Source organism: Stegostoma tigrinum, chromosome 6, assembly GCF_030684315.1.
Source record: "Stegostoma tigrinum isolate sSteTig4 chromosome 6, sSteTig4.hap1, whole genome shotgun sequence".
Classification (NCBI taxonomy): domain Eukaryota; kingdom Metazoa; phylum Chordata; class Chondrichthyes; order Orectolobiformes; family Stegostomatidae; genus Stegostoma; species Stegostoma tigrinum.
The window spans coordinates 111046751-111068497 of record NC_081359.1 but is presented as its reverse complement, the minus strand read 5'-3'; the positions used below and the strand labels follow the sequence as shown (position 1 = coordinate 111068497).

Sequence of the window (21747 nt, the reverse complement as noted above, 5' to 3'; positions counted from 1 at the left end):
CTTCAGCCCTCGATGCTGCGCTGACCTGCGAACTAAGCTAAGCTCCTCCCCCTACACTATCCCATCATTATCCATATGCTTATCCAAGGACTGTTTAAATGCCCCTAATGTGGCTGAGTTAACTACATTGGCAGGCAGGGCGTTCCACGCCCTTACCACTCTGAGTAAAGAACCTGCCTCTGACATCTGTCTTAAATCTATCACCCCTCGATTTGTAGCTATGCCCCCTCGTACAAGCTGAAGTCATCATCCTTGGAAAAAGGCTCTCACTTGTCCACCCTATCTAATCCTCTGATCATCTTGTATGTCTCTATTAAATCCCCTCTTAGCCGCCTTCTCTCCAATGAGAACAGACCCAAGTCCCTCAGCCTTTCTTCTCAGGGCCTGCACTCCAGACCAGGCAACATCCTGGTAAATCTCCTCTGCACCTTTTCCAATGATTCCACATTCTTCCTGTAATGGGACGACTAGAAATGCACGCAATATTCCAAATGAGACCGCACTAGCGTTTTGTACAGTTGCAGCATGAAATCACTGCTCTGGAAGTCAATCCCTCTACCAATAAAACCTAACACACCGTAAGCCTTCTTAACAGTACTATCAACCTGGGTGGCAACTTTCAGGGATCTATGTACATGGACACCAAGATCCTTCTGCACATCCACACTACCAGAATCTTTCCATTGACCCAGTATTCTGCCTTCCTATTATTCTTCCCAAAGTGAATCACCTCACATTTATCTGCATTAAACTCCATTTGCCACCTTTCGGCCCAATTCTGCAGTTTATCCAAGTCTCCCTGCAACATTCTTCCACACTGTCCACCACTCCACCGACTTTAGTGTCATCTGCAAACTTACTAACCCATCCACCTATGCCTGCATCCAAGTCATTTATAAAAATGACAAACAGCAGTGGTCCCAAAACAGATCCTTGAGGCACACCACTAGTAACCGGACTCCAGGCTGAATATTTTCCATCAACCACCACTTCTTATAGAAGCCAGTTTCTAATCCAAACTGCTAAATCTCCCTCAATCCCGTGCCTCCGTATTTGCTCCAATAGACTACCATGTGGAACCTTATCAAAGGCTTTAGTGAAGTCCACGTACACCACGTCAACTGCCCTTCCCTCATCCACATGCTTGATCAACTTCTCAAAAAACTCAATGAGGTTTGTGAGACACAACCTGCCCTTGACGAATCCATGCTGACTATCCCCAATCAAATTGTTGCTTGCTAAAGGATTATAAATCCTCTTTCTTATAATGCTTTCCAAAATTTTTCCTACAACAGACACAAGGCTCACAGGTCTATAATTACCTGGGTCACCCCTACTGCCCTTCTTGGAGAAGGGCACAACATTTGCAATCCTCCAGTACTCTGGCACTAAACCTGTAGACAATGAGGACTCAAAGATCAAGGCCAAAGGCTCTGCCACCTCCTCCCTAGCTTCCCAGACAATCCTTGGAAAAATTCCATCCGGCCCAGGGGATTTATCTATCTTCACACCTTCTAGAATTAATAACATCTCCTCCTTACTAACCTCAATCCTTTCAATTCTAGTAGCCCTTAACTCAGTCTTCTCCTCTACAATATTCTCCTGTTCCTCAGTGAAAATAGATGAGAAATAATCATTTAGCACCTCTCCGATCTCCACAGGGTCCACACACAACTTCCCACTTCTGTCTTTGACTGGCCCTATTCCTACCATAGTCATCCTCTTATTCCTCAAATACCTATAGAAAGCTTTAGGGTTCTCCTTTATTCTATCTGCTGATGTCTGCTCACGTCCCCTTCTTGCTCTTCTTAACTCTCTCTTTAAATCCTTCCTAGCTAATCTGTAACTCTCCATTGCCTCATCTGAACAATCTCGTCTCATCACATAAGCTTAACAAGAGATACAATTCCTTTAGTAAACCATGGTTCCCTTACCTTATCACTTCCTCCCTGCCTGACAGGGACATACCTATCGAGGATATGCAATATCTGCTCCTTAAACCAGCTCCACATTTCAATGGTCCCCATCCGCTGCATTTTGTTAACCCATTTTATGCCTCCTAAGTCTTGCCTAATTGTATTGTTGCCCTGTGGCAGTTCCTATCCCTTTCCATTGTTAAATTAAACATAACCGAATTATGGTCACTCTCTCCAAAGTGCTCACTTACCACTAAATCAAACACCTGGCCTGGTTCATTACCAAGTACCAGATCCAGTGTGGCCTCCCCTCTTGCCAGCCCCTCAACGTACTGTCAGGAAACCCTCCTGCACACTTTGGACAAAAACTGATTCATCCAATGTACTATAGTTGTAGTAATATCTCCGTCAAATCTCAAGCTTTTCTTTGCCAAGGATTACACAGCCCCAACTTCTCCATTTTATTTACTTAACTGAAATGCACCAAACTCAAGAAAACAAGTACCATAACCAAAAGAGTGAAGAGAATTCCAACAATACCCAACCATTATTCTGACCCATGGCATCGTGACCAGCAGTAATGAATTACACCTGAGAAAATATGGAACATTCATGTCTTGTTGATCACATTGTTATAATTTGTTACTAACTTTCAGAGAAACAGATGGTGACATTAACAGTCTTCAAGTGCATATAAAAATAAATACAGTTCTGAGGAAAGGTCATCTGACCCTAAATTTTAACTGATTCTTTTCTTCACAGATGCTGCCAGATCTGCTGAGCTTTCCCAGCAACTTGTTTATGTTAAAGATAGATACATTTAAGACACCAGACTGCTGGGATGAGAAAAGAAAGGCTAAGCAAGTTAATAAACTCTATCCAAAAGGGAAGTTGTCTTGGCCTCTATCTCACCACTGACTTGGAGTCTATTAACACATTATCAGTAATACTTTTCAGTAATGTCTTTCAGGAAGGAAAGCTGCTGTATTTACCCAATCTGGATCTAAACATGACTTCAGATCCACACCAACCTGGCTCATTCTGAACAGCCCTGCGAGCCACTAAGCTGCTGTGGAGCTGACCTTGCTATGTCAGATCTGTCTGCTTTCAAATCAAGATTGACACAATGGCAAATTAGCTTCACGACATACTTCTCTCAATGTGACATTGCAAATTAATTTGCACACTCCACAGTATGGAAAACTCCACATCAAATCTGGAAGAATCATATTCTGAGACAGGAGGCAGTCACAATGCAGATCGGAGTGCCATATAGAACATTACAGCACAGTACAGGCCCTTCAGCCTTCGATGTTGTGCCGACCTGTCATACCGATCTCAAGCCCATCTAACCTACACTATTCCATCTACATCCATATGCTTGTCCAATGACGACTTAAATGTACTTAAAGTTGGCAAATTTACTACCGTTGCAGGCAAAGCGTTCCATTCCCTTACTACTCTCCGAGTAAAGAAACTACCTCTGACATCTGTCCTATATCTTTCACCCCTCAATTTAAAGCTAAGCCCCCTCGTGCTCACCGTCACCAGCCTAGGAAAAAGGCTCTCCCTATCCACCCTATCTAACCCTCTGATTATTTTATATGTTTCAATTAAGTCACCTCTCAACCTTCTTCTCTCTAATGAAAACAGCCTCAAGTCCCTCAGCCTTTCCTCATAAGACCTTCCCTCCATATCAGACAACATCCTAGTAAATCTCCTCTGCACCCTTTCCAAAGCTTCCACATCCTTCATTAAAAGGGAATATGGGAAATACAGATGGAAAAATCTTACAATCATGCTGTGTCTAAATCCCTACTTAGACAAAATATATCAAGTTTGCAGAATATACAAAAACCTTGAATAGGCCTGCAGTCCTGTGGCACCTTTCACAACCTCAGACACCCAATGATGTATTTTTCAAGTGCAGCATGAGCATATCTGATTTTATGATACATATGCTTTAGGCCTATAACTTTTTGATTATGAATTGACATTTTTAAACATAAAATGAATGAAAATACCTGGTTTGAGATGCTGGTCACGAAAACTACAACGATTGAAAATCAAAGGGCAAGCTTTATACCAAAAGGCCTGTTTCCATGCTGTCTAACCATGACTGTGTTTATTTAACAAGGTCAGAGTTGGAAAGGGAAACTTAAAGAACAAGCTACCTGTCTCAGCTTCTTGCGGAGATAAGATGTCTACAGCTGTCTTCCCAAGGGGTTCAAATCATTACATGGTTTTTCAGAGCAAAGGCAAAACTCGGGATTTAGGAAGAACAGTTGATCATTTATCCCCTTAAGCCTGCTCTGCCATTGTATAAAACCATGGTTAATCTGGTTGTCGTCATCTCAACTGTACCTTCTTTCTGTCCTTCACAACCCTGGATTCCCTTGTTCATTAAGACTGTAACTGAACTATGAATAAACTCAATGAGTCAACCTCCACGGTGTTCTGTAGAAGAGGAATTTCACAGATTATTGGCTCTCTCAGAGAAAAAAACACCCTCAACTCCACTTTAAAAACAAGACTCTTAACTGCTTCTAATTAGATTAAAACACCTTTCTGGGACACTTCAGATGTGCCATGCAGCTATGAAGATAGTGTTAGAGAAACTTTTTTGTTTCAGTTTGGGCTTCTGTTTTGATTTTTTATGGAAGTGGGCAGTTAGCTCCAAAATAGTGAGAATCTGTCAGAAATTGTAAAAGTAACTGGGAAACCAGAAGCTGAGGGCAATCAGGAGCTGGAGCTGTTTCTAGTTTGGAATCTATAAACAAGAAAGCAACAAAGAAGAATGCTTAAGCAGGCAGTCGACAACTGTGAGGTGTTGAAAGAATATTTGAAAGACTGATACTAGTGGACGATTTTAAGAAATTTAATATCTTGGAGAATAATGGAAATGCAGAGGAGATTAAAAGTGAATTCCTGAGAACTGTCACATACCTTGTTTTGTTCACAGGAAAAGGCAACAGGACCTTGAGGGTACTTAAGAATAGGGGAAATCTTGGATGGAAATAAAAACTACAACAGGAAGTATACTTTAACCCTGAAAGTTTCAATGGGATGAGTGCTTATGAAATGTAGCACTACAACTAGTAAGTTAATAGAAATGGTGAAATTATTTTTAAGATGTTAAATTTTTGGTATAATTCTTTCAGCTAATAACAGGAAGAACACATTTTTGAAAAGTTATTTGTCTTAGCTGAGAGTGTAACAGCAAATCGCCATTGTAATGCAGGAACCGTTGTAGCCAAATTGTGCAAAGCAAATTCCCACCAGAAGGAATGAGATAATAGCCAAGTTTTCTGCTTTGCTGGAGTAGTTATAAATACTGGTTTTTCTTTTTGCCTGATCTAAAATCCAATGTTGTGTTGTAAAGATAGAGAAACTCACCTGGTTCTTGGCCTTATTTAGAGTGGGGCGCTTGGCCTGGCTGTCAAACAGGGAGTGAGCATGTTTCTCCTTTTCCTTTGGGGTCAAGGGGCGAGGAAAACAGCTCAGTTGCTTCTTGGCCTGCAAAGGAGGAAACAAATTTAAGTGTAAAAATATTTAGACAGCAATTGCAGTACTTTACAATAACAAATTCATGCTGCCTACAACCACCATTCATTTAAGCATGGATGTTCAGGCTCCATTCCCCTCTCGGGATTATGCAACATGCGGTACAAGAACACGCCATCCAGCCAAACCAGATTATGTTAGTTAACGCTCCACACAAACCTTCCCCCTCCCCACCCCACCCCGAATCATTTCACCAATTAGCATATTCTTCTTTCCCATTCTCCGGCAGGCATTTATTTAACATCCTCATAAATGCTTGGCAATTTAACTACACAGTGTTGTAGGAGAATACAGAACTAGGGGTTGCTGTTTGAAACTAAGGGATCACTCATTTAAAATCAGAAATAAAGACACTTATCACCCCATACAGAGGGCAGCATCTTGAGAAATTTCTTCCTCAAAAGACAGTGTAAGCACAGGCCTTGAGTTTTTTTTGAGACAGAACTGCCTCTTGATAATGACGGGGTTTAAAGGATACTTGGAGCAGGTAGGAACATGAAAGTATTGTTAACATGAGTTATCATCTTCTTGAATGGTGTAACAAGCTCAAGGGGTCAAGTGGCCGACTCCTGCTCTTAATTAATTTCTTCACCACGGTAAAGATGGTTCTCCTGAATTTCCCCACTGTTTTTTATCATCTTATATCTGTGACCCCATGTTTCACGCAACCCATCTCCGTAGTTCTTCAAAGTGGGGGGGTAAAAAAGTGTATTCTAGCAACAAGGGGCTGACAGATTTGAGAGGTCTCTCCGTGAGAACATCAGTTATCAAGCTTCCTCCAACAAATTGCACACATGTAAAAGGCCTTGACAAGGGCAACCTGCTTTGGAACTCCTAAGATTTTGAAAGCTACTGTATAAATTGAAATTCTTCTTCCTTTCCAGAAATGTACAACAAAAGACAGACCATTCAGTCTAACAAATCTGAGATAGTGTTTATGCTCCACTTGAGTCTTTGCTCAGCAAAGTGCACGAGCTAGAGCTCTTGGCCTCTTCACCCCCTACTTACCTCTGGGGTGCCTGATCCTTGGTGTGACTCCTCTGACAGTCGCTTGCGCTGGCGAGTGGTGACTCCTTTCCAGTTGGGCCCCTGAGAGTCATTGGAAAGCCTCTTCTGACGGCCGGTGCTCATCTCCTTTATCTGCTGAGGTAGCAGGGTGGCCCTTCGGAGAGTCTCCTGCGGATCTCCGAGTCTCAGCTCATCCTCGGTGATCATCGATTCATTGGTAGCAGTCTGGTAGGGCGAGCGGACAATGAAATTTTTTTTAAAAAAGGAGATAAAAATGGTTAAAATCTTTTTAGAAACCTTTGCAGTGGAGTCACATCTATAAGCATTCTAGAGCTGCCTTTGGGAATTACCTCTCCATCTCCCCAAATGGCTTGAAGATTTTGCTGATATTTGTGATAACTGTTTTAAGATAAAATGACATCTGTTTAAATCCCACAACAACAATCTTTTCCTTTATTCTTTCATGGGATCTGGCTATCATTGGCAAAGCCAGCCTTTCTCCCCATCCCCAATTGCTCTTGACCTGAGTGGCTTGCTAACCCATTTCAGAAACAGTTAATCGTCAACTACATTGCTGTGGATCTGGAGTCACATGTATATTTGATGATGTGAGATTTTTTTTTCCTTATTCATTTGTGGGACGTGTGTGTCACTGGCTGGCCAGCATTTCTTGCTCGTCGCTAGCTGCCCTTGAGAAGGTGGTGGTGAGCTGCCTTTTTGAACCACTGCAGTCCTCCTGCTGTGGGTTGACCCACAAATGTTATTAGGCAGAGAATTCCAGGATTTTGACCCAGTGACAGTAAAGGAACGGTGATATATTTCCAAGTCAGGATGGTGAGTGACTCGGAGGGTAACTTGGAAGTGGTAGTGCTCCCACATGTCTGATGCCCTTGTCCTTCTAGACAGAAGTGGTCGTGGGTTTGGAAGGTGCTCTCTGAGGATATTTGGTGAATTTCTGCAGTGCATCTCGTAGATAGTACACACTGCTGCTACTCAGCGTCAGTGGTGGAGGGAGTGAATGCTTGTGGAAGGTGGGCCCGTTTCATTTCCTAAAGAGGCATTAATGAACCAGAGAAAGTATTACAACAATTGGTGACAGCTGTCATGGCCATCATTACCAGGAAATACATTTAAGATTTTATCAATCAATTAAATTCCACCAGCTGCTTTGGTGGGGTTTGGACCCATATCCCTAGAACATGAGGTCTGCTGAAAAGAAGAATACTGTAGATGCTGAAAATCTAAAATAAAAACATAAAATGCTGGGGGATCAAATCTCAAAAGGGTGGGCAGCATCCTTGTAAAGAAAGAGAGTCAATGTTTCAGCTTATCAAGACCAAAGGGAGCGGTGACAGGGCAAGAAAAGAAACAAAGCCGTCAGGATTGGTGAGCTATTGACTGAAAGGAAAGAACAAAGAAAAGAGAAAACAAGCAAAGAAAGAGAAACTAGGTGGAGACAGAGTTTGAAATCAAAGTTTAGTCTGAAAGGCTAGTGCTTGCTTGAAAGATGAAGTTTCATTCCTCAATCTTACACTAAATGTCACTGCAGGGTGAGGACAGGGATGTCAGCGTTACAGCAAAGTGGAGAATCATTCAGGCCACCAGAAGTCAGGAGTCTCAACTATGGACTGAATGTTGCCCCAATACCATAAAGACCATAAGACATAGGAGTGGAAGTAAGGTCAATCGGCCCATCAAGTCCACTCCACCATTTAAATCATGGCTGATGGGCATTTCAACTCCCACTTCCCTGCACTCTCCCCGTAGCCTTTGACTCCTTCTGAGATCAAGAATTTGTCGATCTCTGCCTTGAAGGCATTTAACGTCCCCGCCTCCAATGCACTCCATGGCAATGAATTCCACAAGCCCACCACTCTCTGGCTGAAGAAATGTCGTCTCATTTCAGTTTAAAATTTACCCCCTCTAATTTTAAGGCTGTGCCCACAGGTCCTAGTCTCCCCACCTAACGGGAACAACTTCCTAGCCCCACCCCTTCTAAGCCATACATTATCTTGTAAGTTTCTATTAGATCTTCCCTCAACCTTCTAAACTCTAATGAATACAATCCCAGGATCCTTAGCCGTTCAACGTACGTTAAACCTATCATTCAAGAGATCATCCGTGTGAATCTCTGCTGGTCACGCTCCAGGGCTAGTATGTCCTTCCTGAGGTGTGGGGCCCAAAATTGGACACAGTATTCTAAATGGGGCCTAACTCGAGCTTTATAAAGCCTCAGAAGCAGATCGCTGCTTTTATATTCCAACCCTCTTGAGATAAACGACAACATTACATTCGCTTTCTTAATTACGGACTCTACCTGCAAGTTAACCTTTAGAGAATCCTGGACCAACACTCCCAGATCCCTTTGTACTTTTGCTTTACGAATTTTCTCACCATTTAGAAAATAGTCCATGCCTGTATTCTTTTTTCCAAAGTGCAAAACCTCACATTTACTCACATTGAATTTCATCAGCCATTTCCTGGACCAGTCTCTAAACTGTCCAAATCTTTCTGCAGCTTCCCCACCTCCTCAGTGCTACCTGCCCGTCCACCTATCTTCGTATCAACGGCAAACTTCGCCAGAATGCCCCCGGTCCCTTCATCCAGATCATTAATACAAAGGGGACCACATTGTACTCAGCAAATACAGAAGACTAGACTGAAAGCAGTACATTTAAATTGCTAGCGAGTTTTGAGAAGATTTGTAGCTCAGGTTGAGTTTCTGGATGTGAGTTTGCTCGCTGAGCTGGAAGGTTAGTTTTCAGACGTTTTGTCACCATTCTAGGTAACATCATCACTGAGCATCCGGTGAAGCGCTGGTGTAATGTCCTGCTTTCTATTTATCGGTTTAGGTTTCTTGGGGTTGGTGATGTCATTTCCTGTTCTTTTTCTCAGGGGATGGTAGATTGGCTCCAAATCAATGTGTTTGTTGATGGAGTTCCGGTTGGAATGCCATGCTTCTAGGAATTCTCGTGCGTGTCTCTGTTTGGCTTGTCCTAGGATGGATGTGTTGTCCCAATCAAAGTGGTGTCCTTCCTCATCTGTATGCAAGGATACTAGTGATAGTGGGTCGTGTCTTTTCGTGGCTAGTTGATGTTAGTGTATCCTGGTGGCTAGTTGATGTTCGTGTATCCTGGTGGCTAGCTTTCTGCCTGTTTGTCTAATGTAGTGTTTGTCACAGTTCTTGCAAGGTATTTTGTAAATGACGTTCGTTTTCAATGACGAACGTCATCTACAAAATACCGTGCAAGAACTGTGACAAACACTACGTTGGACAGACTTGCAGAAAGCTAGCCACCAGGATACACGAACATCAACTAGCCACAAAAAGACACGACCCACTATTAATCGTATCCTTACATACAGATGAGGAAGGACACCACTTTGATTGGGACAACACATCCATCCTAGGACAAGCCAAACAGAGACACGCACGAGAATTCCTAGAAGCATGGCGTTCCAACCGGAACTCCATCAGCAAACAGTGATTTGGAGCCAATCTACCATCCCCTGAGAAAAAGAACAGGAAATGACATCACCAACCCCAAGAAACCTAAACCGATAAATAGAAAGCGGGACATAACACCAGCGCTTCACCAGAGGCTCAGTGATGATGTTACCTAGAATGGTGACGAAACGTCTGAAAACTAACATTCCAGCTCAGCGAGCAAACTCACATCCATTTAAATTGCTGCTTTAGCTAAAGGAAACGTTTGGGCCTTGGACAGGAGGAGGAGGGGAGGCAGAAGGGCAGGTGGTATATCTGCTGTATTTGTAGTGGCCTGTGCCTCTGAATTAATTGCCCAATTACATACAACACTGCCTCCCATTTTCACTCTGGGGAATAAAAATTCAATTAAGACAAATGGGGTGGCACGGTGGCTCAGTGGTTAGCACTGCAGCCTCACAACAGCAGGGACCCAGGGTTGATTCCCGCCTCGGGCGACTGTCTGTGTGGAGTTTGCACTTTCTCCCCGTGTCTGCGTGGGTTTCCTCCGGGTGCTCCGGTTTCCTCCCACAGTCCAAAGATGTGCAGGTTAGGCGGATTGGCTAAATTGCCCGTAGTGTTCAGGGGTGTGTGGGTTATAGGGCGATTGTTCTGGGTGGGATGCTTCAAGGGGCAGTGTGGACTTGTCGGGCCGAAGGGCCTGTTTCCACACTGTAGGAAATCTAATCTAATCTAGAAACAATGTGTTAATTCTACGATCATTATCAAGTATAACAAATTTCTGTGGAGCTCCAACATTTGTGGAAATCTGTTATCTTTATCTGGTGTAACCAATGCAGACTTCATCTATCCTCTGAAATGGATGAAGCAGCCATTCTGTTGTATTTAAAGAACAACAGGAATCGAAGGTTGGGTAATAAATGCTGGCCTTACAAGCAGCTCTGTTCCTCAATACTTTCTTGCCCCAACATTTTTTAATCCAGACCAGGGCATTACAAGTTGGAGTGACTGCTAAATAACCTGGAGGTGGTGAGCTGCAAGAGGCAGACACAGAATTAAAAGTAACAGATTATTACTGTTCATTCCTAATTGTACTTAGAAGGTAGTGATTCTTCTTGAATTAGTTCAATGTAGGATTTCTATATGACAGCTGGTGCCATACAGTCAGTTTTGCTGGGATTCTCCTCTGAAGAATGGAAGGAGGCTGTTCAGCCCCTTAAAGCCTATTCCACTATTTAAACAGAAATCGTCTGACTCATTTCAACTCCAATAATCCTGTAGGTAGTCACCCCACTCCATAAACTTTGATAGTAGCTGAGTTCCAGCTGACTTGATCTGGATTTCTGTCAGGGAATTTTTTGAAGGAGGGTTCCGACCCAAAACATCAACTTTCCTGCTCTTCTGATGTGCCTGGCTGCTGTGTTCCTCCACCTCCACAACGTATTATCTCTGACTCCAGCATCTGCAGTTCTTACTTTCTCTAAATTTCTGTCAGCTGGGTAGGGCTTCATTGGAAATTCTAGGCATGGTGAGGATGTGATGTCTTCCAAGATTAAAAAGGTCTGGATAGTCATTAGCCAAGTCTACCCACCCAACTCACAGGACTGGAAGTAAACGACAATAATCACCTTAAAGTACAAACGAATAAGGTGCTATGGGGATCTAATCAAGGAGCAAGAGAAAGATACTTTCCTCTGACCAGTTGGTCAATGACTAGACGTGACAGATCATTGACAAAGGAGGGGAGACAAGACATTTTGTTGTCAAGATATAGAACGTGTCAGTACAGGGTGTAGCTGAAGGAACACAGCAGGCCAGGCAATATCGGAGGAGCAGGAAAGTTGACGTTTTGGGTTTGGACCTTTTCATCAGGACTGGGGAGGGGGAAGGGAACTTTGAAACAAATAGAGGGAGGAGAGGTGGGGCTGGGGTAAGGTAGGTGGAATAGTGAGAGGTGGATGCAGACAGGTGGGTAAGAAGATGGACAAGTTGAGTCAGGACAAGGAAGTGGGGATGAGAGGAAATGTTAGATATAGACTGAGGTTAGGAATGGGGAGATTTTGAAACTGGTGAATCCCGTATTCAGGCCTTCAGGTTGTAGGCTCCCAAGGCGGAATATGAGGAGTTGTTCCTCCAGTTCCAAAATCTCCTCTCCCCAGCCTCATCACATGTCCAATGCCTCCCTCTCATCCCTGCCTCCTTAACCTGACACAACATGTCCATCTTCTTTCCCACTTATCTGCCCCATCCCTCCCAGCTGATCAACCCCCACTAAACTCTACTGCATCCGCCTATCACTATTGAACCTACATTCCCCTAGACCCAGCCCTCCTCCCTCTATTTATTTCCCAGCTCTTTTTGCTCTCCCCAGTCTTGAAGAAGGGTCCCGACCCAAAACATCTACCTTGCTGCTCCTCCGATGCTGCCTAGCCTGCTGTGTTCCTCTAATCCACACTGTATTGAATCCGACTGCAGCATCTGCAATTGTTGCTATTTCCAACATATACAGCGTTCAACCTGAAATGTTGGTAGTAAGCTGAAATTTAACAGGACAGAGGTAGACAGATTGCAAGGTAAGGAACTTGAGGATTATGCACCAAAAACTAGGATGCTGGTTTAAAACACAGCTGTTCTTTCAGGAAAATACAAGCTGAGTAGGATGAACGGCCTCCTTAAAGGCCATAGGTTGCAGTGTTCAATAGGATGAACAGCATAAGATAATTTCATAAGATAATGAAGTAAATATGTTTTCTTACATTGGATTCCAAGGGATATGAAGTCTTCAGATGTGGGGGGCACACCCCATTCCGTCGCTGCAGTTCAGCAATCCGATTCCAGTCTTCCAGCTGATCAGGTTCATCCTGGCAGCTTCCAGGGTACAAACTGCTTGAACCTGTTCGAGGGGAATGGGAGAAAAAGCAAATGTAAAAATCCCAACCACACCTTGCCTGGCTTGTGGAGATAAATAATCTGATCTACACAGACAAAACCGTAGCTGGATGCTGAATGAAGATTTGCTGGGGTAGCCACACTAATGATCCCTAAAACTGAACAGTCTCGTGTATTTGTCAGAGGGGAGGGTGGTGAACAGGACTGATGTGAGCATTTGCTTAGAAGGAAACAGCAGGAACAAATTCCTTGAGCTATTTAACACCATTTTACTAGATCATGATTGATCTGCGTCTCAACGCTCTTCTCTGCCTTTGCTCCAGATACTCCATTCTCTATCTCAGAAGTGCGATTTTGATGTACTTTGCAAGGGAGAACATGGACAGACAATACCAAGTAGAGTATACAGTACTTAACGGGGTGCAAGAGCAGAGGAACCTGGGTATATGTATGCATAAAGCATTGAAGGTAGCAGACAGATGGAGAGACCAGTTAGTAAAGCATGTGGTATTCTGGGATTGACGAATAGGGGCGCAGCTTAGAAGATAAAAGACAGTGATGTTGAATTATACAAGACAAAAGTCCTCAACTGAAATATTTACATTCCTGGGCATGACATATTTGGGATGATGTGAATGCACTGGACAGTATGCAGAAGAGATTTTAAAAAACACAGTTTCAGAGATCGAAACTTTAGTAATGAGAATGGATCGGAAAGGATAGGTTCATTCTCCACAAAAGGCGGCGACTGAGGTGAGAACTAAATTCCAAAATTTTGAAAATGTGAGAAGATTTAAATCAGACAAATCTATTCCAGCTAGTAAAAGGATCAAGAATAAGGCATTACAGAGTTAAAATGACTTGCAAATGTCGCACATGTGAATAAGGAACAAAAAATTACACACTGAATGGTTCAGATCTGGATTGCACCACTTGGAAGTGAAGTGGGGACAGTCAACTGAAGTATTTAAGAGGGCGATGTTTCTATTTAAACAATTGTCCAATGTTCAAGGGTAAGGGGAAAGACAGGTGAATGGTATTAAGTCATATTGAGACATATAAAATAATCAGAGTGTTAGATAGGGTGAATAGGGAGAGCCTTTTTCCTAGGATGGTGACGGCAAGCACGAGGGGGCATAGCTTTAAATTGAGGGGTGAAAGATCTAGGACAGATGTCAGAGGTAGTTTCTTTACTCAGAGAGTAGTAAGGGAATGGAACGCTTTGCCTGCAACGGTAGTAGATTTGCCAACTTTAAGTACATTTAAGTCATCATTGGACAAGTATTTGGACGTACATGGAATAGTGTAGGTTAGATGGGCTTCAGATCGGTATGACAGGTCGGCACAACAAAGGGCTTGAAGGGCCTGTACTGTGCTGTAATGTTCTATGTTCTATTAAGTCATAATATTTGTTGGACAGCCAGCACAGACATGATGGGCAGAATGAAATCCTTCTGTGTTACACCAATTGTGACTGTAGTCAAACAAAAATGTGTTGACTTTAAAACTAAAATTGTTCAATCGATTTTCCAGCTTCCAACCTATTTACTTACCAAAATCCAAAAATGAAATTAAGTGAACATCAGTAAAATACTGGTGTGTATTGCCTGTAAAACTATTTCTTTAAAAAATAATTCAGGATATTTGAATCAGTGAGATTGCAGCGCCTATAGCCGCACATCTCCCTTCTCCATCTTCTTTTTAACTGTAGGTGAAAACAAAAAATAGATACCAACCCTGCAGCAGGGTCCATTAAGTCTAATTGGCCCATCATGCCAGTGTTTGCTCTGAAACAACTTAAAAATTCTTTTGCTTTTTGACATTACTTGCTAGTTTGCACTGCATTTATTTTCTCCCGTTTTTTGGTTACCTTTTGATTGGGAAAGTTTTAAAAACATTTCTCTCATCTTTGGCATGTTTTCTTTCAATCTGATACTATCGTTAATGTCCTCAGTTAACCACTATTGGTTTTTCCACTTCCTGGAATCCTCCTTCTTCAATGGGAATACCCCTGCTGTAAGCCATGAAATTCTTAAATCTAACATTGTGTACTGAGGTATCTTTGCACCTAAGATGGCACTGATGGTCATGACCTGTAACTTTTCACTGCACTCATGTGAGTACATGTGCCAATAAATGTGTCCAAGAGAAGACAGAGGATGGTAGTGGATGGAAAGTATTCAGCCTGGAGCCAGTGACCAGTGGTGTGCCGTAGGACCTCTGATCTTTGTGATTTTTATAAATGACTTGGATGAGGCAGTGCAAGGGTGGGTTAGTAAGTTTGCCGATGACACGAAGGTTGGTGGAGTTGTGTACAGCATGGAGGGCAGTTGTAGGTTGCAAAGGGGCAATGACAGGATACAGAGCTGGGCAAAGAAGTGGCAGATGGAATTCAACCCAGAAAAGTGTGAAGTGATGCATTTTCGAAGGTCGAATTTGAATGCAGAATACAGGGTTAATGGCACGATTCTCAGCAGTGTGGAGGAACAGAGAGATCTTGGGGACCATGACCACAGATCCCTCAAAGCTGCGACCCAAGTTGATGGGGTTGTAAAAAAGGCATATGGTGTGTGGCTTTCATTGGCAGGGGAATTGAGTTTAAGAGCTGTGACATTATGCTATAAAACTCTGGTTAGGCCACACTTGGAATACTGTGTTCAGTCCTGGTCACCTCATTATAGGAATGATGTGGAAGCTTTAGACAGGGTGCAGCGGAGATTTACCAGGATGCTGCCTGGACTGCAGGGCAGGTCTTAGGAGGAAAGATTGAGTGAGAAAGGGCTTGGAGCACAGAAGGATGAGAGGTGACATGACAGAGGTTTACAAGATGATGAGAGGCATAGATAGAGTGTATAGTTAGAGACTTTTTCCCAGGGCGGAAATGACTATTACAAGGGGGCATAATTTCAAGGTGACTGGAGGAAGGTAAAGGGGAGATGTCAGAGGTAGGTTCTTTACACAGAGAGTGGTGGGCATGTGGAATACATGGCTGACAGTGGTAGTGGAGTCAGATACTTTAGACACTTTTAAGCGACTTTTGGATAGGCACATGGAGGATAGTAAAATGTAGGGTATGCAGGGTAGATCCATCTTAGTAGGAATAATAGGTCAGTACAACATCATGGGCCGAAGGGCCTGTACTGTTCTTTGTTCAGATTAATCAAATCAATTCAGTTCAAATGTCTGACTGTTCATCAAGCATTTTTCTTCTGAGCCCCTTTCACAGTCCACTCCAACCAACTCTGCCCTAGTTCCTTTGTAAATACCTCTTATTCAAGTCTGGTGCAGTCGTTAGACCCAAGTTTCTGTAACTGAACATTAAATTTTATCATGTTACAGTCATTGTTCCTGAGGAATATTTTACTCCCAAGATAATTTGTTAAACCTGCCTCTTACACATCATCAGATCCAATATAGCCTGATCCCTGATTTGATACAGAACCCCTGTTCAAGGAAATGGTCCTGAATACAGTACAAACTCTTCCATATCTTGGTCGGTTTGACTTTCCCAAATCTACATGAAGAGTAAAGCCACCCATTACTGCCTATTTTACATTATGTCCTGATTTATTCTCAGCCGCACCATATAGCTACAATTAGCAGCCTTCAAGACTACTGCCACCAGTGTTGTCTCATCCTTGTTCTTTCTTGCGTCCAGCAATTTGGATTCTACAACTTCCAATCCAAGATCCTGTCTAGTTATTGCGCTTATTCCAGCTGGTTCTTAAAGAAACTCCATCACCATTCTCTGTGTCTGCCTACTGAAAAGTCATATACACATGAATATTTAGTTCCCAGCTTTTATCTCTTTGTGACTTTGTCTCCACACTATTATAATCTCATCCTACTGGTCTCTAACAGTGCCATTAATTCACTTATTTTGGTAAAATGTTTGCTTTGCAAATTTCCTGAACCCTCACATCTTCTCTAATCAATTTAGAGCTCTTGTTATTCAATTTGCTAGGTTAAGTGAAGCCTGTCCCAGTGGAATAGCTCCCTTCTTTCTACCCAATTACTGGAGTCAGTGTCCCATGAATTGAAACCTCTTCGTCCTACATCAATTGAACCATGCATTTAACTTAACTTTATTTATCCTACACCAATATGCTCTGGCTCAGGTAGTAGTCCTGGGATTATTGCTTGACGTTCTGATTTCTGATTAAGAAGTCAAATTCTTTTATCCTTTCTAGTGCTAGAATGTCATTGGTACTATTTGGGAATGGCAATAACTGGATCCTTTCGCTTCCATTGCAAGTTTCTCAACAGCTCCGAGATGAAGCCCTTAATTCTTGCACTGGGCAGGCAGCACTGCCATTGGTATTTCTGCTCACAGCTGCAGTGAACAGTTTCTAGCTCCATACAATTGCTACATTCATATTTCCTGCTTCGATTTGAATAGTTATCCTGTATCAGCACTGTGGTCAGTTAACTCATTGTACCTGCAGGCCTCATTCCCACTCTCATAACTTGCAAGAATCTTGCAACTGCTGGACATTCAGGGGCCTGATTCCTCTAACGTTACTCCCTGGGTTCCTGTAACTACCTTTACGGTAATACAGTCTCTCGTCTTTGGTCCAAACTTGAAGCACTTAATCTGAGGAGTGAGACTGCCTGGAGCAAAACGTCCTTCTTAGTCCCACAGTAAATGACATGTGTCCATTTCCTTTCCCCCACGAACCTACCCGAGGCAACACTGCCGAATGCAGACAGCCTGGTGGACCTCCTAGTTGATGGCCGGTAGCCTGGCAGGTTCATTAGGGCAGCAGCTCCCAGGTCCTCTGCATTGTTGCTGCTGTCCAGCGAGTCCTGGGACATGGAGCGGTCAACGATTGGAAGGGAGATGGCGGAGGTGGGCCGATTCCTGCGACCTCCCCGGGAAGGCCGGCCCAAGAGGTTGGGTTGAGAAGAGGAGGACTGGGTGCCCAGAACTGAAGAGCTTGAAGTGCTCGCTTCCTCTTGGTCAACTGTCTCCTTCTGCGAGGAAGGCAAGAGGAATGCACTCAGCACAAAGATCAACAAAGGAGGACTGTCACCAAGACAAACAGCAACCGATATGCCACACAGTATATTAGAAAAAAGTTATATGCTTTTTGAAAAAAAGAAAACATTTTTCATAAAACCAAAGGAGCAGGAGGCTAAAATTGTATCAGAGAAAATAGGATCTGCAGATGCTGGAGAGTCTGAGATAACCACGTGTGGAGCTGGATGAACACAGCAGGCCAAGCAGCACCAGAGGAGCACAAAAGGTGACATTTCGGGCCTCGACCCTTCATCTGAAATGGAGGAGGGGGAAGAGGGTTCTGAAATAAATAGGGAGAGAGGGGGAGGCAGATCGAAGATGGATAGAGAGACGATAGGTGGAGAGGAGGCAGACAAGTTTAAGGGGCGGGGATGGAGCCTGTAGAGGTGAGTGTAGGTAGGGAGGGGATAGGTTAGAGGAAGGTGAGATGCCTTCGAAGATTGCAGGAACAGCAACTCATATTCCACTTAGGAACCCTGCAGCCCAATAGTATCAATGGGGATTTCACAAGCTTCAAAATCTCCCCACCCCCACTGAGTCCCAAAACCAGCCCAGCTCGTTCCCGCCTCCCTAACCTGTTCTTCCTCTCGCCTATCTCCTCTTCCCACCTTAAGCCCCACCCTCATTTCCTTCCTACTAACGTCATCCCACCCCCTTGACCTGGCCGTCCTCCCTGGACTGACCTATCCCCTCCCTACCTACACTCACCTCTACAGGCTCCATCCCCACCCTTTTAACTTGTCTGTCTCCTCTCCACCTATCGTCTGCTCTATCCATCTTCGATCTGCCTCCCCCTCTCTCCCTATTTATTTCAGAATGCTCTTCACCCCTCCCCCATTTCTGATGAAGGGCCTAGGCCCGAAATGTCAGCTTTTCTGCTCCCTAGATGCTACTTGGCCTGCTGTGTTCATCCAGCTCTACACGTTGTTATCTACGAGTAGGAGGCTATTCAGCCCAAAACGCCTGTTTCATCATTCAATAATCGGGTAGCGGGCTGAACTCCACTTTCCTATCTGGCTTTCTCCTCATACACCACCCAACAACCCAAACAACTAATTATGTCGATCACTTGTTTAGCAATATGCTATTACCGATGGTCAGTTTGAGCTCTGCCTAGGCCACTTAGATACAGTGTTCATTACAAACTTAGTTCAAAACTGGACAACAACAGGTGAATTCCCTAAAGAAGTGACAGCGACTGCCTTGGTATTAACTGTCGCATCAAAGAATCTGAACATCTTGTATGTTTTTGGAACTGCACTCATCCAGGCAAGTGGACAGTACTGCACCAGACTCCTGACGTAGAAACAGGCTTTGGGGATTCAGGAGATGAATTACTTGATGCAGGACTCAGAATCTCTGATCTGCTCCTTTAGCATATATTGTTATATCTTTTATACACAAGGGAGGCGATGGCCTGGTGGTATTGTCACTGGACTGTTAATCCGGACACCCAGAATGTGTTCTGGGACATGGGTTTGAATCCTGCCACAGCAGATGGTGGAATCTGAATTCCATAAATATGTGGAATTAAGAGTCTAATGGCGACTGTGAATCCATTATCTATTGTCAGAAAAACCCATATGGTTCACTGATGTCCTTTGGGGAAGAAAACTGCCTACATGTGACTCCAGGCCCACAGCATTGTGGCTGAGTCTTAACTGCCCTCTGGGCAATTAGGGATGGGCAATAAATGCTGCTTAGTGATACCAGTGACGCCCTGATCCCATAATGAATACCGAAAAAAAAATTTATGAGAAGCACACAATTATATCTAGAATGAAACATTCCCTTACGTAAATACCATTTTTACAAGAGAAGGGCTTCCTTTGCATACCTTTGTCATCAGGATGTTGATGACTTGAGTTGTGCGTCTCCGTCCAGAGCGGGTTTTCTTGGCTGAGTCCAGACTCAGGTCACCAAGAGAGCTGAGGCTAGTATCCAGTTTGGACTGGCTACGGCTGGGCAGTGGGGTGAAGTACAGAGAGTCCAGGGAGTCTTGGCTGCCACGTTGCTTCTGTGCAGCGTGAGATCCTGCTCTCCTTTGATATGCGACAGGAGTCTTGTAAGCTGCCTTCCCCCGCCTGGGGAATAAAAAAAAATTTAAACATGAGGTTCTTTGTTCAAATCAGAGATAACATACTGTAAATGCTGGTCAGCTGATTGTGTATGAAAGGAAGAGCAGATCCAGAGCAACTGCAACGCACAAACCCTGTTCACACCTGACAGTTTCACAACTGGTTCAGAACTTTGGAGCTGCATCAATTTTCACCATCTAAATTTTGAAAGTGTATATCCTGAATTTGTTCTATTCCAGCCCTTCTCATAACAGATATTAAAAAAGAATTATTCCACGTTATTTCCCTAAGGTACACGTTGAACACCTCTAAAGGCCAAAAGATCTGAATGGAATTTGATTACTCTAGGTCAAGTCGGCATAAGGAGAGAGCAAGTGTTGGGTATCCAAAAAGGCCTTAAGGTGGACAAGTCCCCTGGTCCGGATGGGATCTATCCCAGGTTGCTGAGGGAAGCAAGAGAGGGAATAGCCAGGGCCTTAACTGATATCTTTGCAGCATTCTTAAACACGGGAGAGGTTCTGGAGGACTGGAGACTTGCTAATGTTGTCCCCTTGTTTAAGAAGGGTAGCAAAGATAATCCAGGTAATTATTGAGCGGTGAGCCTGACGTCAGTGGTAGAGAAGCTGATGAAGATACTGAAGGATAGGATCTATTCCCATTTGGAAGAAAATGGGCTTATCAGTGATAGGCAACATGGTTTTGTGCAGGGAAGGTCAAGTCTTACCAACTTAATAGAATTCTTTGAGGACGTGACAAAGTTGATTGATGAGGGAAAGGCTGTAGATGTCATATACATGGACTTCAGTAATGCGTTTGATAAGGTTCCCCATGGCAGCTGACGGAGAAAGTGAAGTCGCATGGGGTCCAGGGTGTGCTAGCTAGATGGATAAAAAACTGGCTAGGCAACAGGAGACAGACGGTAGTAGTAGAAGGGAGTTTCTCAAATTGGAGACCTGTGGCCAGTGGTGTTCCACAGGGATCTGTGCTGGGACCACTGTTGTTTGTGATATATGTAAATGATCTGGAGGAAGGTGTAGGTGGTCTGACCAGCAAGTTTGCAGATGACACTAAGATTGGTGGAGTAGCTGATAGTGAACGGGGCTGTCAGAAATTACAGCAGAATATAGATAGGCTGGAGAGTTGGGCAGATAAATGGCAGACGGAGTTCAATCCAGGCAAATGCGAGGTGATGCATTTTGGAAGGTCAAATTCAAGGGCGAACTATACAGTAAATGGAAAAGTCCGAGGGAAAATTGATGAACAGAGAGAGCTGAGTGTTCAGGTCCATTGTTCCCTGAAGGTGACAATGCAGGTCAATAGAGTGGTCAAGAAGGCATACGACATGCTTTCCTTCATCGGACGGGTATTGAGTACAAGAGTTGGCAGGTTATGTTACAGATGTATGAGACTTAGGTTCGGCCACATTTAGAGTACTGCGTACAGTTCTGGTCGCCACATTACCAAAAGGACATCGATGCTTTGGAGACGGTGCAGAGGAGGTTCACCAGGATGTTGCCTGCTATGGAGGGTGCTAGCTATGCAGAAAGGTTGAGTAGATTAGGACTATTTTCATGAGAAAGACGGAAGTTGAGGGGGGACCTGATTGAGGTCTGCAAAATCATGAGGGGTATAGACAAGGTGCAGAGCAAGAAGCTGTTTCCCCCATCCAGAGTGGGGGACTCAATTACTAGAGGTCACGAGTTCAAAGTGAGAGAAGGAAAGTTTATGGAAGATATGTGTGGGAAGTTCTTTAAACAGAGGGTGGTGGGTGCCTGGAATGTGTTACCAGCGGAGGTGGTAGATGCAGACACAATAGTGTCGTTT

At 43.7% G+C, this 21747-nt stretch overlaps 1 protein-coding gene across 6 annotated transcripts in view; it reads right to left on the bottom strand.

The window, feature by feature from the left end:
* Nucleotides 1-21747, bottom strand: part of numa1 (nuclear mitotic apparatus protein 1) — a 113526-nt gene that overhangs the window by 4258 nt on the left and 87521 nt on the right. For all 6 annotated transcript variants that reach the window (XM_048532285.2, XM_048532282.2, XM_048532283.2 and 3 more), the window contains 5 exons: nt 19683-19929; nt 17508-17799; nt 12693-12829; nt 6489-6713; nt 5313-5432 (listed from right to left, as the gene is read on the bottom strand). In XM_048532285.2, coding sequence (XP_048388242.2) covers nt 5313-5432; nt 6489-6713; nt 12693-12829; nt 17508-17799; nt 19683-19929 — 1021 coding nt within the window. The remainder of the gene's footprint in view (nt 1-5312; nt 5433-6488; nt 6714-12692; nt 12830-17507; nt 17800-19682; nt 19930-21747) is intronic.